The following is a 12,676-nucleotide window of genomic DNA, read 5'->3' as shown; positions in this document are numbered from 1 at the left end:
CTCCACATCTTCGTGGTCGATGTGCGTCGAGCCAAACGAGGTGTCGAGGCGGGAGGATGAGTCGTCGGCGTCAATGCGCCGCTCAGTCGTAGGTGCTGTCACTGCTGCTGACTGTTGTTCGACGTACGACAGCTCTGCGAGTGCTGTCCCTCCTGCCGATGCGCATCCCTGCGAGATCAACGAGTCAGCCGTGCTCAGGCCCATCCTTCCCTCCTCATCCCGTGTTCGCTATGCTGCTGAAGACAACGAGGAACCTGCTCACGTATATCTGACCGCTTGTCTGGTCCACAAATACTCCGATACACCCCGCCCTGCTCGTGCACTCGAAGAAGTCGCCGCGGCTGATGCGGTCGTGGTGGGGCTGGTCGAGGAGCGGTGGAGAGGCGGGTTGGATGTGCGGGGAGGATCGCCCTTCAATTGTATCGGCAAGAGAGCGTTCCAGCTTGGGAGCACAGTGTGCAGCAGTGTCTGCGCGCGAGCGCGGGTGTGCTGTGGCTGGCAAGGCGCTTGCTCTCACAGGCTGGCGATGAGGCAAACGGCGTGCGCTTCGTCTCCTTTCGCCCTTCCGCCTGCGCATCCAGCTTGGTCCCGTCGCACGGAGCGATGCTCACAAGTGCATCTCGCCAGTGAATGGCCCGGAGAAGCGAGAGCTGCAATGACAATATGGCTACTTCGCCGAACTTGCGCCGAACGAGCGAGCGAGGATGTACGAGTGTATTAGAAATCCCTCAGCTTTGCATACGCGGTCGGCGCCAGCTTGCTCTTCGAGTACTTGACGAAGAGTGGGAAGACCGAGATGCCGACGAAGAGGGCGACTTTCGAAAGGAAGCTTGGCGAAGAGACGAAGGAGAGGTCTGCGAGAGAGGGAGCGTCAGCGAAAGGGTTTGAGCGTCGCACAAGCAAAGGAACGCACCGAAGTTCTCGGGCGGGAAGAGCGACGCAGAGCGCAAGCGTCAAGACTTACGACCATCGCGAGGTGCCAAGTCGTGATCTCCACCGCGACCATCGCCAGCTCGTTCGCGATGACCGCCGAGAACCAGATTGACACAATGTTGAGGAACTCGAATTCGAAGAGGACGAGCGAGAGTAGCATGGTGTCGCCGCCTGCGAAGGAAACGGTATCAGCGGGTCTTTCGGAGCGGGCGACACGGAAGAGCAACGCGCCTTGGTACAGCGAGATCGTCAGCCAAGTGAAAAACGTATTGTATGAGAGACTGTCGCCCTGCAAGCATGTAGACGGTCAGGAACAAACGAGCGCGTCGAAGTGCGCCGGACCCCTTCCCTTCGTCAGCTCCTTGTACAGCGCCGGGTACAGCAGCGCGACGTCCTCGTTGACGTCACGGTCGAGCACGAGCGAGAAGACGGGCAGCATCGTGTACGCCGTCGCGTAGCCGACCATGAGCCACCCTTGGTAGATGGCGATGGGCGAGCTGAGCAAGCGAGCGAATACGTCAGCTCCACAAGCGATGAAAGAAGCGAGATCCAAAGACGCACAAGTAGAAGACGGAGGAGAAGACGGCTGTTCGGAACGAGCGAATTAGCAGCCGACCCGCCGGCTTGCGACGAACAAGTCGCGACGCACCTTGAATGACCGAGATGATCAGGCCACGATGAATGACGAACTGTGCAAGCTTGGCGCTGCGCTTGTACGAGCTGCGCCCGTGCCAGACGACAGCTTCGTGAAGTAGCTGAACTGGTTGACGGAAAAGTCGGCAGCGAGCGACGCTTGTCGGCCCTCCTTGCCGACGATGCCGACGCCTGCGCACAAGGTCGGTCAGCGCCGTCGCCGACGAGCGAGAGGAGAGCGCGAAGCGAACGCACCGACATCAGCCGCCTGAATCATCAAGACGTCGTTTCCTCCATCTCCGATGCGGCAGATGCGCTTCTTCGTGTGCGCCCGAATCAGTCGAGCGACGTCCGCCTTCTGCGTTGGTGAGCAACGGCATGCGACGACTGCCGAGAGCTGAGTCGAAAGCTCGATGAAATCTTGTCGGAAGTGCTCGATGCAAAGCTGCGCAGGAGAGCGAGTCAGCGCGGGCGCAGCCAACGGAGGAGAAAGGACGCACCTGAAGCGACTTGCCATCGATGACGAGGCAGCAGTCGAGCTTGCTCTGCAGAAACTCGAGCTCGTTGCGAGCCTGAGCCGGAGACTTGACTGCGGGCACAAGCTTATCAGCGCTCCCGACTCGGCCGCACAGCGAGAGATGACGACGCACGCTTCGCGATCTGGTGGATGTACTGGCCGCGCGAGACGAGCTTCATCGAAATGGCGATGCAAGTCGCCGTCTCGATCTTGTCGCCCGTGAGCATCCAGATCTTGATGCCGGCGTTCCGCAGCAGCTCGATCGTCATCTTGACGTCGTCCTGAAGCTTGTCCTCGACGCCGGTAACGCCGAGTAGCTCGAGATCGTGCTCGAGGAAGTCGGCGATGACTCGAGCGCTCGCGGCGTTGCGGTCGCCCAAGCCGAGGCGCGCATCTTGGTACGTCTCCTCGAAATCGCGCAAGCGTCTCAGCGAGGAGACGTGGCCGTGACGGGCGTCCGCAAGCGTTCGCGAGCCATGCTGCCGCACTCTTCCTCGAGCCAGTCGTTGTAGGCGACGATTCGCGCCATGACGACGTCGGCGCCCTTTTGGTAGAAGACGGTCTCGCCCGTCTGGCGGTCGCGGACGACGATCCCCATTCGCTTCGACTCGGAAGTGAATGGGAATATTTCGAGAACGTCGTAGGAGAGAGTCGCGCCGGCAGTCGTGCGGAGGGTGATTGACGTGCGGTCGCGGGCGGAGAGAGTGAGGCCGATCGACTCGGTGAAGCGGACGATGGCGACTTCGTCGGGAGACGAGGCTTGATAGGTGATTGATCCGTCCGACTCGTCGACGATGGGCGTGACCTGCGGGAGAGGCGTCAGCGCACAAAGCAACGACAGAAACGGATCGCACGCACGTTGTGGCACAACCCGAGAGCAAGAGCGACGTCCTTGACCCTCCAGCTCATGTCGCGGCGACCTCGAGTCGCGAGGGTGACACCCGTCGCGAGTTGCGGGCGGCTGCGAGACGACACGAATTCAGCGTGTCGCTTCTCCTGACCGCCGTCGTACGCACCGTTCGTCTTGCTCTCGCCAAGCGCCGTCGCGAGCTGATGCGCGACCTCGTCCATCGAGTCCACGCCGTAGCTCATTGTTCCGAGGTGCAGCTTCTTGAGCTCCATTTCTGTGAGTGCACTAGGCGTCAACGGAGGCAAGCGAAAAAGCGGGCGACCGACGCACCGCTCTGCGTGAGCGTGCCCGTCTTGTCGCTCAGAAGGTACTCGATCCGACCGAGTTCTTCAGGCAGCAGCGAGGTGCGGACGATGGTGTCCGGGATTTCCGGGTCGTGCATGATCTGGCGAGCGTAGACGGTCTTCCCCATGTCGAGATTGACGCGAAGCCTGCGGGTGACGAGGATTAGCGAGGATGGGGGAGCGAGCGAAGAGGAAGCGGAACTCACGAGATCGGGATGATGCTTGAGGAAAGGATCAGGAACCGGAACACGTACGCCCACCAGTGTCCCCTGAACCCGTTGAGAGCGACGAAGATGACGGAGAGCGCAAAGGTCACGCCGCAGAGGAATTTGGCGAGGCGGTTGATCTCGTGGTCGAGCATACCGACCTTCGTGCCCGGCTGGCTCGTATTCATGACGGCGCGAGTCTCGCGGTCGGTGTAGACGATGATACCGACGGCATTGCCGGCTGCGAGGACCGTGTTCACCCACGTTCTCCCCCGTCAAAGGCTCGACCGGGTGAGCCGCGACGAGATCCTCCTCCTCCTGCTCCTGATGTGCGTCGCCTGCGCCATTCGCTCCTGCTTCTCGTCGCGATGTCGGGATTGACCGAAAGGTAAGGGTCCCGACGAAGGTATGGATGTCCTTCGTCAGCGGGTCCGCGTTGACGTCGCCCTCGATCTCGAGCAAGTCGGCGTCGCTCTGCAGCGCCTGCGTGCGCTCGACAGCGACGCGCAACTGCCAGTCCGTCTCGATGTCCAGCTGGTCGGTGCGTACGAAGCACGTGCCGCTCGGGGCCGAGGTACGGAGAAGGAGGATGTCGGCTGGTACTCGGTCGTTCTTCTCGAGGAAGACGAGGTCGCCGACGCCCAGGTTTGACGTAGGCGTCGGTTTCAGAGGCGCGGTAGAGGGCGTGGAAGACGAGGCGTGGTGCGAGTGAGGAATGCGGTACGAGGCGGCTGTAGAGGGCGGAATTGGCGGCTCGGTCTCGCAGGTAGCGCGTGTAATCGTCAAACGCCTCTTTGCCGATTGCAAAGGCGAGAACGAATGCGAGGGGGACAATGTAGGTCGCGAGGAAGCCTGTTAAAGTGAACCAGCGTGAGTGGCTGAGCAAGCGGCCTCGTTGAGAGCGGGAGTTCACACGGCGATGCGGAGTGCCGGACAAACTGTGAGAGAGCGACGAGCAAGAAGTAGAGGTTGTAGAAGAACTTGAACTGCTCGTAGAGGACGAGTGGGAGGAAGGTTGCCACGTTGTATATCTGGTTCTTGACGAGGTTGGGCGCGAATGACGACTTTTTGCGCTTGGAGGGAGCATCGTTGAAGGGGATGGTGCGAGGTTTCGAGGAAGGCGGACTCGAAAGGCGTAAGAGACGGGCGACCGAGAGACGACGTTTCTGCCTGGCGGTCGAGGGGACAAGGCGCATCTGCGGAGGTGCGACGGCGTCAGTAAAAGCCCGCCTGTGTTGATTGACGCCTGCTGCGGAAGGCAGAGAGAGAAGTGCGAACGCACCATCGAACCGTCGTCCTGCCCAAGCAACCGAATCTCTTCCTCCTGGATGTCCAAGCCCATGCTCCAACCCTCGTCGTACTCTCCCTCACTCTCACCTTGTCCTCCCAGTCCAGGCGGAACGCGTCGATCCTTGCTATAGACAAAACCGCCGTTCATGCGTCCGTCCCGCCGACTGCCCCGCTCTGAGAAGCTATCCGCCTCGCTCTGGACGTCCTCTTCCGTCCCGAGAGTCGTTCGTGCGCTGCTGCCTGCGTACGAACCGCCGCCAGGCATCCCTCGTCCGCCACGACTTGCCCGACTCGCTCCCGCGCTCGATGCTGCCCCGCGCAGGCGTTGATCGCTACACTGCGAGCCCAGGCGGCCTGTCCCTGCACCGTTACGCCCTCCGGCGCTGCTCGAACCTGCTGCCATGCGCGCTGAGCGAGGCGGCGCCCTCACGCCCGCTCCACTTCCTTCGATGAGAGCGCCCGGGCTGTCGCGCGGTGCAACGGACAAGCTCAGCCGGAGCAGAGGAACGTCGCTGACAGTCGGCGAGGGCGGGTTCGAGGGAGATGGAGGTGGATTGCGACTGTGGGCAGGCGGAGACGAGGGCACTGCCCTAGGCGTGGCGAGCAGCAGCCGTCGAGCGAAGCAGTACTCCGTTGAACTCGAGACCAGCAGGCTAAAGCGCGAAGCGAGGGTCGGAAGTGGTGAGGAGGAGGGAGAGTGAGGTGATGCGGCGAAGGACTGCACAAGGACTACACTCGCGCGACTGCGGGCTCTTCTGGTGCAGGAAGAGGAGAACGAGACCAAATAGACTCTCGAGCGCGAGAGATGCACAGCAAGAGGATCAAAAGCTGGAGCAGCGACAATTGTGTACGCCTATTCGTTGACGTGCTCCAACCCGTACATGGACGTCGTCGTCGTCGGCGTCTCGTACGCCTCGTGGCCGTGCGGGCTGTCGACCTTGTACATCTTGGTCCTGCAGTGCGGAGGAGAGTTGAGGAGGCGTCAGCTCCTCTGCTCGCAGTCCTCGCATTTCCCAAGAGCCAAAGGGGGAGTGCTCACCTTGACAGGAACGTCACAGCGACGCGAGCCGTCGCTCTTTGGGAACAACCTCGACAGCCTCGGCGGGCGCAAGTTCCGGAAGCGAGATCGCCTCGGCGCCCTTCTTCGCCTTCTCCGCAGCCTGCTTGTCCTTTCGACGGCGTCTTCGCAGCCTTCGAAGCGTCCTTGGCGGGCGCTGCCGGCGCTTGGTGCTTGGGGGCGACGGAACTCGCGCGGCCCTTGGGGATAAGGATGAGCTCGACCTTCTGGGACGGGTTCGAAGCGTCGAAGGCGCGGTCGACGATGTAGAAGCCCTTGCGTTCAAACTGGATGATGGCTCCTTGCGGGAGAGAAGCGACGTTGTGGTCGGCGACGGCATGTTGCGAAACGGCGAAATCGAGGGTGAGCAAGCGGAGCAGCGACAGTGCGAGGATCGCGACCGCGTCGGTACTCCGTCTTGGGGTTGATCAAGTCCTCGACATTGTCGTCCTCCTCGAGCTTCTTCTTCGTGATGAGGTAGTCGTAATCGAGGAGCGAGACCAGCGTCAAATCCTCGGGCGACGACGGCGCCTTCGGGCTTGCGAGCCAGGTGACCTTCTTCTTCGTCTTCTTGAAGTCGCCGGCGAGGTTGAGCTCCATCTCGAGCGAAATGACGGGGCCGGAGTCGGACGAGCGGGAGATCGTACGGACGAAGGCATTGCCCCAGTCCATGAGGGTGAGCTGCGGAGCGCGAGCAGCATCGTCAGCAGCTGAAAATGCGGATGCTACTCAGAACGTCCAGATGACTGCGGCGCGACCAGCCGGGACGCTCGAAAAGGGTGTGGAAGGTCAAGAGCCCGACTCACCTCCTCGTCCTGCGCGAAGCTTGCCGCATCCGCCTGTTCGACGTAAATCGTGTCGGCGTAGAAGGTCGTCTTGTCGCCGACTTCCGGGTTCTTCTTGTGCTTCGGGACGACCTTCGACTCGACCTGACCCTCGGCGGGCTTGCCTTCACCGGCGACAATCTTGACGGGGACGCTGCGAGCAGTGAAATCGTCAGTAGGCTGCGACTGCGAGGAGGGGCGAGAGGGCAAGGCGTGTAGCAGAACGAGGCAGATGGCGAAGGTCTATCGGAGGTTTGAGATCGAAAGAGGGCGAATCGCAAGTTCTCCTCCGCGAGGGCAACGAAGTGCGGTGCAGCAGGGTCGACAACCTTCTTCTTGAGGTTCCAGACGGCGTACAACTCGCGCAGGAAGTGTTGTGCAGCTGCCTCGCTTCGCAGAGGGGCTGCAACTAGGGGAGCCGCGACTTCCGAAGAGCACCGCTGGAGATTCAGTTCTGCCGCTTCAGCTGTGCCCAAGCGTTCCCACATCAAGCTGTTGACAAGCTCAGGCCAAGTGTCAGCGACTTGTGGACCTCCCCATTCACCACACCGCCGGAGAACACCTGTTGGAGAGCATCAGGACGCACGTGAGTCTTCAGCCTCCTTCTTCTAGACTTGCGAGGACTGCTGGGTCGCCAAGAGTGGCGAGAAGGACGATAGGCGGGTCGCATGCGAGGGTGAGGGTGGAGCACGATGAGGATGAGCGATGGTGTGCGAGCGGGCGTGGCCGGTGATGGAGTCGGTCCGATGGCAGCGAGCAGCAGTCCAAGTGTCCTTGCTACGAGGATAACGGCGAAGCGGCGAACACGTCGAGGTGAGGCGGGCACTCGCCTTGCGGGACTGGACTTCGCGAGCGAGTGCCCGTCTCACTCCAACCGGGTGTTCGCAACTCGCTCACCTCCCGCTGTGTGGCATCGCTGCTTCGTCCAGCTACTTCCGCCGCCCCGACAATTCAGTCCAGCGCCAGCCGCAACTCGCTGCGCCGCAGGGCACACCGCCAAAAGCCGTCCCGACTTCGACGGCTCTCGCTCGACTTGCAGGCGGCGCGCAGGGCTGGTGGTGCGTCCGATCTCCTTACTGAGCCTGTCTGAGTATGCTGACCGAGTTTCAAGCACGCAGAGTCGCTGCGGTTTGCTGGGCGGACCTTGACTGTCCTCGATGACTTGCTCGCCGCGACCGTCAGCGCCGACAGCCGTGGCCAGGATGTCGAGCCACGTTAACCGAGTTTCGCCATCGTATTTCGCCCGACATCGGTTTCTGCCGAAACGCTCGTCTGCCTCCCTCGACCCGCTCGAACGCTCAAGCTCTGCTGCACCTCCGAGAGAAGGAGATCGAGGTAGCAGGTGCGTTCCTCCGTTCTCCCAGGAGCGCATGCAGCGAGAGGAACGAGGAGGTGGTTTGCATGGCACTCGCTTTGGCCAGACCGCGGACGAGGCGGGCGGCTCGCAGGGTGCAGGTCAAGATGTGGGCGTCGAGGAGGATTGCGCGTGTGCTCGATAGACTCTGCAGAGTCTTGGAGGTACGCCGAACTTTGTCTCAAGGCAGCAGCTTGCGTGGGAGTCGAGACGGGAACAAATCCAGGGGGTGGGCCCTCCTGGCTCGCGAGCCAGTGAGGGACACCACCCGACTTACAGCCGTTCGTGCTCAGCAACAGCCGAAGCTGACCTCCCAGATGCGCGCAGGACTTGCATAACCTTCAGTAGCTCATACAGGTGCGTTGTATTCCGCCCGAACCTCTTTCGGCTGAAACTGACCATTGCTGCTGTTCCCAGGTTTCCCTCGTTGCAACCCGAGATTCTGCCACCTACCATGCGCCTATCGGCTGACCATCGACTGACAGAGAAGGCGCCTTTCCCGCTTCGCTGCTCTATTCATCCTTCCTGGTCGTCACGCCGACTCGGGCGCGTCTCGCTCCTGCAGCCTCGCGCCTCTAGTACAAGGAGCGCTGCTTACTAGTCGTCGCAACGACTGGTACAACTCACGCATTCCTAAACGCTTCCTCCGCATCGCTTGGTCATCGTGCAGCTGAGACGACTCACCGCACCGCCTCCGCTCTGTGCGCAGAATCGCTCGTATGGAGATGGTGCGCTCAGCTTTCGTTCAGTCAGCGCTTGCCTGAACCTACAGAGGACGCTGAACTGAAGCTCGATTTGGTCCATAGGACTACCCCCTCGCTTTGCTCGCGACTGTCTGGCGACGGCACGGTCGTCTTTCCAGCGCATATCTCGTCGACCCCAGTCGCGCACCACGCTCACAGGTTGCTCGCTTGGCAAAGACTGCCTGGAAGCTCGCCGCCTCGGCGAGTTTGCCGAACTCGAGACCGTCTCCCTTGCAGCCTCGTCATCGGCGACGCGGGCTTTCAAACTCTCGCTTCCTTTGGGCTCCTGCACTACCGATGGTCCCGTCGCCGTCACGCTCGATGCGCGCTAAGCCCTGTTATCTCGCCCAGCGATGCTGGAACGAGGTTGGCGTCGCGCTCACGAACGCTCGCTTGATATGAACGCTCTATCTCCCTATGCGGGCTTCGATAACCGCCTCAACGCATCTTCAAAAGCCAGCACTCGCTCGCTCGAGGCTCGCTTGTCCTCGTCGGAGGGTCCGCGGACTTGCGTGCCAGTGAGGAGGCTGAACTCGCCTCAAGTCCACTCGAGCGTCTACAAGCGCTACGCGAGACACCGCAGCGGACGCACCTGATCCCACGTAAGTCCATCGCATCCCTCGCCTTCCCTGAATCAACGCTGACGAGCCTGAACTTGTCCTCCTCGCCTCAACCCCACGTCGACCGGCCATTGCGCGTCGTCCTCGCCTCTGATCAATGTGCGTCTTCTGCCCCATCGCGTGAACACGTTGCTCGAGTAGCTGGCGTAGAAGGAGCGGCGGCTGGAGATGGTGCGGAGGCAGGAGAGGGTGCGGAGGCGGTTAAGCTGATGAGGATGGGCAAGTCGCGGAACAGCGATTGGAGCGGCGGAGGGAGGGCGTAGGGGGTTCAACTGACATACGAGCGTATCCAAGCGCCTCTAGCAACAGCATGGAGATGATCTGGAGTCGTGGTCCGATGTCAACCCTGGTCGACCCTGGGCTGCTCGATGCGCCTCACCTCTCGCTCCTCGCCTCATCGAGCCTACAGCGAGATGACTCTTACCGAACGGACTGAGTTCGCTACAACCTCAAGCACCCTCTCTCTCTCCCCTGCACCCATCCCGCTGCCTCGAGTCTCCCTCCCCACCTCGACCTCCTCTCCCGCACCTCCCATCCGTGAACCCACGTCGCCATCGCTGCTCGACCCATTTAATGAGCCTGCGCACCTGCCCCCGACCGTCCGCCTCCCGGCACCGACCTTGACCAGCTCTACCGCGTGCAAGCTAGTCGCCTCGCCAGCGACTTCGAGCGGAGAGGAGGTCGGGAAGAAGGTCAAGCGGAGACACAAGAAGACGGCGTCAAGTAGAGCACTGAAGAAGGGCCGGAGCGTTTGCGCGGGCTGGACCGAGGCGCAGAGAGCCGCCGTCAACAGTGCGTCAAAGGATGACCTTCCTCCGCTCGCGATGACTATTCCGGCTGACCCGACGATATTCCTCCTCCCCTGCGGATAGAGCACAAGGCCCGCTACCTGTAAGTGTACGCCTCGTTCACGCCGAGCGTTCCAGCTAATCACTGCTTCGGCAGGATCCCTCACCCTCTGGTCTACTCCAACTCCTTCGTCTCCCGCTTCCTCCCCCCGACTCACGACTACAGCCCCGGTACTCCCTCACCATCCTACGTGCGTCAACAGGAATCGAAGCGCAAACGGGCGCAGGAGGCGAGGAAGCGGGAAAGGGAGTCGAGACGGGCGGCGCGCGAGGCGAGGACCGCGGAACAGGCCGGGAGCGCAGGCGGAGAGGCCGGCGGAGCGTCTACGAGGGCGGTTACGGAAGCTGTTGCTGGCGGGGTGGGCGGAACGGAGGTTAGGAAGGTCGTCGTTGGCGTCTCGAAGGAGGTCGCTGAAGACATCGTTGAGGATCGGAACGGCGTCGAGCATGACAAAGCGATCTCGTCCAAGGACAGCTCGCTCCCGACGCTTCCTGTTCAACCCGAGTTGGAGACGTTGCCTAGCGCGACGGTGCGTTCACGCTCTTCGCATCCGTGAGCCTGACTCTCATTCACCACTCTTCACTTCCTTGCAGAACGATCGCAATGCCAAGCTTCCTGACAAGAAGGAGGAGGCAGTCCCACCCGACAACTCGCACCTCGACCTCGCCGACAAGCGGCCCGAGAATGGGCATCCACCCAAGGACTACAGTTCAGAACGAGCGGCTCCTCGTCTCGCTCAGAAGCCCGACGGTCGGATCCAGATCTTTGTCAGGACGCTGACGGGGAAGACCGTGCGTACCCTCCCTCCTCACGCTTCTCTCGCTTCATCCGCTCACTTGTCCGGTCGTCGCAGATCACGCTCGAGGTCGAGTCGTCGGACACAATCTACGACGTCAAGGTCAAGACCCAGGACAAGGAGGGCATCCCGCCCGACCAGCAGCGCTTGATCTTCGCAGGGAAGCAACTCGAAGATCATCGCGCAGTCGGCGACTACAACATCGAGAACGAGTCGACGCTCCACCTCACGCTCAGGCTCAACGGCGGAGCGGATTCCTGGGTCATTCGCGTCAACTTCTGCGAAAACGAGGTGCGCGGGCGCCTTCTCTTCGGTCGAGCATGACGCCGACAGGTCAACTGCTCACAGATTCGGAAGACGGTTACGGCATCCACGACGATCGAGGACATCAAGCAAACGTTCGACCATTTGGTCCCCGTCGAGGCGCAGCTCTGTTGGCTGCATGACGACGAGAGCGTCGTCGAGAACGAGGCGACCGTCGTCGACTGCCGCCTCGGTCCTTCGGCACCGGCGAGCCCTCCTCCACTCATCTACATCCGGCGCACCCCGACCTACGCATCCCCAACTCAACCTCGACAGCACGAAATCCCCGACTTCGACCGCAGTCCATCCGGTCGAACGAGTGGGAACGGCAACTGCGCGTTCTACGCCGTATGCGAGCGCGGGGTGAGGTATGGGCATGGTACGAGGTGGCCGGATCTTGACGCGGTTGCACTCGACTTGCGCGAGCGCACTGCGCGGGTGGTCGAGACGATGTGGGACCCGGCGTTGATGGCGGGGGATGTTCCCTGGGCGGGACAAGGTGAACAGTGGGAGCGGGAAGACGAAGCCGTCTTGGCGGACCCAGCGAAGAAGGGTACCCCATTCACGGGCACGATCGCGAAGCTGGTGCAGCTCTGGCGACGCGACCACCGCTTCTGCGCCGACGGACAGCTCCGCGCTCTCGCCGCTGTTCTAGGAGTCCCGCTAATCGTCTACACGTATCGCGAGGCGACAATCGTGCGATCGGTCATCCTCCCGGCTCTCGTGCCCGAGGCTATCCGCCTTCCCTCGACCGACCTGCTTTCCCCGACCGCGCCCATCGCAATCCTTCACCAGGGGGGCCACCACTTCTCTTCCCATGCGTGCGAAGTAGGTTTCGCCCACTGGGCACCCTCCCTCCCTCCTGCCGCATTCTCTGTCCCTGCCGACTCCTTCCTCCCCTCGACCTTCCGTCAACAAAACGATCGCCTCTTCGGGACGTCCACGACATTCTTCGAGCTTGCAGCACGTGCGATCGACTACGCGTTCGCAGACGAGCAGCAAGACGACGGAGACTTTGAGTTCGACGGCGACGGCGAGTTCGAGGACGACGGCGAGTTCAAGGACGACGGCGAGTTCGAGCTCGGCGGCAACGATACCGCCCTTGGCGAGCCAGTAGAATCAGCGGACCTCGTCGCCTTCCGCCGCAGCGAGCAGAGTCGCTTCGGCCGTGGCACCTCCACGATTACGGCCGAAGAGGCGTCAGGAGTCGCTTCGTCCAGCGGCGGTTCGAGCAGCGATGACTTCGGACTCTTGGAGGACGAGTCAGAGGAGGAGGATGACGGAGAAGACGAGGCCGCGTTTCTCGAGCCAACTGACAGCTCCAATCTCACCGCCAAGCGCCTCGGGACGATCTCAG

General features: G+C 61.9%; 3 protein-coding genes across 3 annotated transcripts in view; 1 reads left to right on the top strand and 2 right to left on the bottom strand.

The window, feature by feature from the left end:
- Nucleotides 1-717: 717 nt before the first annotated feature.
- On the bottom strand, nucleotides 718-5,176 carry RHTO_08041 (protein transporter; the record flags this gene model as incomplete). The annotated part of the gene is made up of 19 exons (XM_016421695.1): nucleotides 718-854; nucleotides 914-920; nucleotides 965-1,104; nucleotides 1,165-1,214; nucleotides 1,269-1,430; nucleotides 1,495-1,519; nucleotides 1,583-1,653; nucleotides 1,695-1,758; nucleotides 1,822-2,011; nucleotides 2,067-2,155; nucleotides 2,217-2,509; nucleotides 2,572-2,888; nucleotides 2,942-3,207; nucleotides 3,264-3,424; nucleotides 3,484-3,683; nucleotides 3,748-4,242; nucleotides 4,301-4,335; nucleotides 4,397-4,679; nucleotides 4,766-5,176. The coding sequence occupies 19 exons, from the start codon at nucleotides 5,174-5,176 to the stop codon at nucleotides 718-720; spliced, it is 3,396 nt and encodes a 1,131-aa protein (XP_016273807.1).
- A 450-nt stretch (nucleotides 5,177-5,626) lies between these two features.
- Nucleotides 5,627-7,142, bottom strand: RHTO_08040 (glutamate-tRNA ligase; the record flags this gene model as incomplete). The annotated part of the gene is made up of 5 exons (XM_016421694.1): nucleotides 5,627-5,726; nucleotides 5,813-6,131; nucleotides 6,181-6,511; nucleotides 6,637-6,808; nucleotides 6,880-7,142. 5 exons carry the CDS (start codon nucleotides 7,140-7,142, stop codon nucleotides 5,627-5,629), a joined length of 1,185 nt encoding a protein of 394 aa, XP_016273806.1.
- A 2,642-nt stretch (nucleotides 7,143-9,784) lies between these two features.
- RHTO_08039 (polyubiquitin) overlaps nucleotides 9,785-12,676 on the top strand; it is a gene marked incomplete at both ends in the record, with an annotated part of 2,984 nt that continues 92 nt past the window's right edge. Inside the window, 6 exons of the mRNA XM_016421693.1 lie at nucleotides 9,785-10,163; nucleotides 10,244-10,262; nucleotides 10,317-10,749; nucleotides 10,814-11,011; nucleotides 11,074-11,307; nucleotides 11,365-12,676. The exon at nucleotides 11,365-12,676 is cut by the window's right edge and continues 92 nt beyond it. Coding sequence (XP_016273805.1) covers nucleotides 9,785-10,163; nucleotides 10,244-10,262; nucleotides 10,317-10,749; nucleotides 10,814-11,011; nucleotides 11,074-11,307; nucleotides 11,365-12,676 — 2,575 coding nt within the window. The remainder of the gene's footprint in view (nucleotides 10,164-10,243; nucleotides 10,263-10,316; nucleotides 10,750-10,813; nucleotides 11,012-11,073; nucleotides 11,308-11,364) is intronic.

Source organism: Rhodotorula toruloides, assembly GCF_000320785.1.
Source record: "Rhodotorula toruloides NP11 unplaced genomic scaffold Scaffold9, whole genome shotgun sequence".
In the NCBI taxonomy this organism is placed as follows: Eukaryota; Fungi; Basidiomycota; class Microbotryomycetes; order Sporidiobolales; family Sporidiobolaceae; genus Rhodotorula; species Rhodotorula toruloides.
The sequence above is the reverse complement of the archived record's forward strand: the minus strand, read 5'-3'. Positions and strand labels throughout refer to the sequence as shown.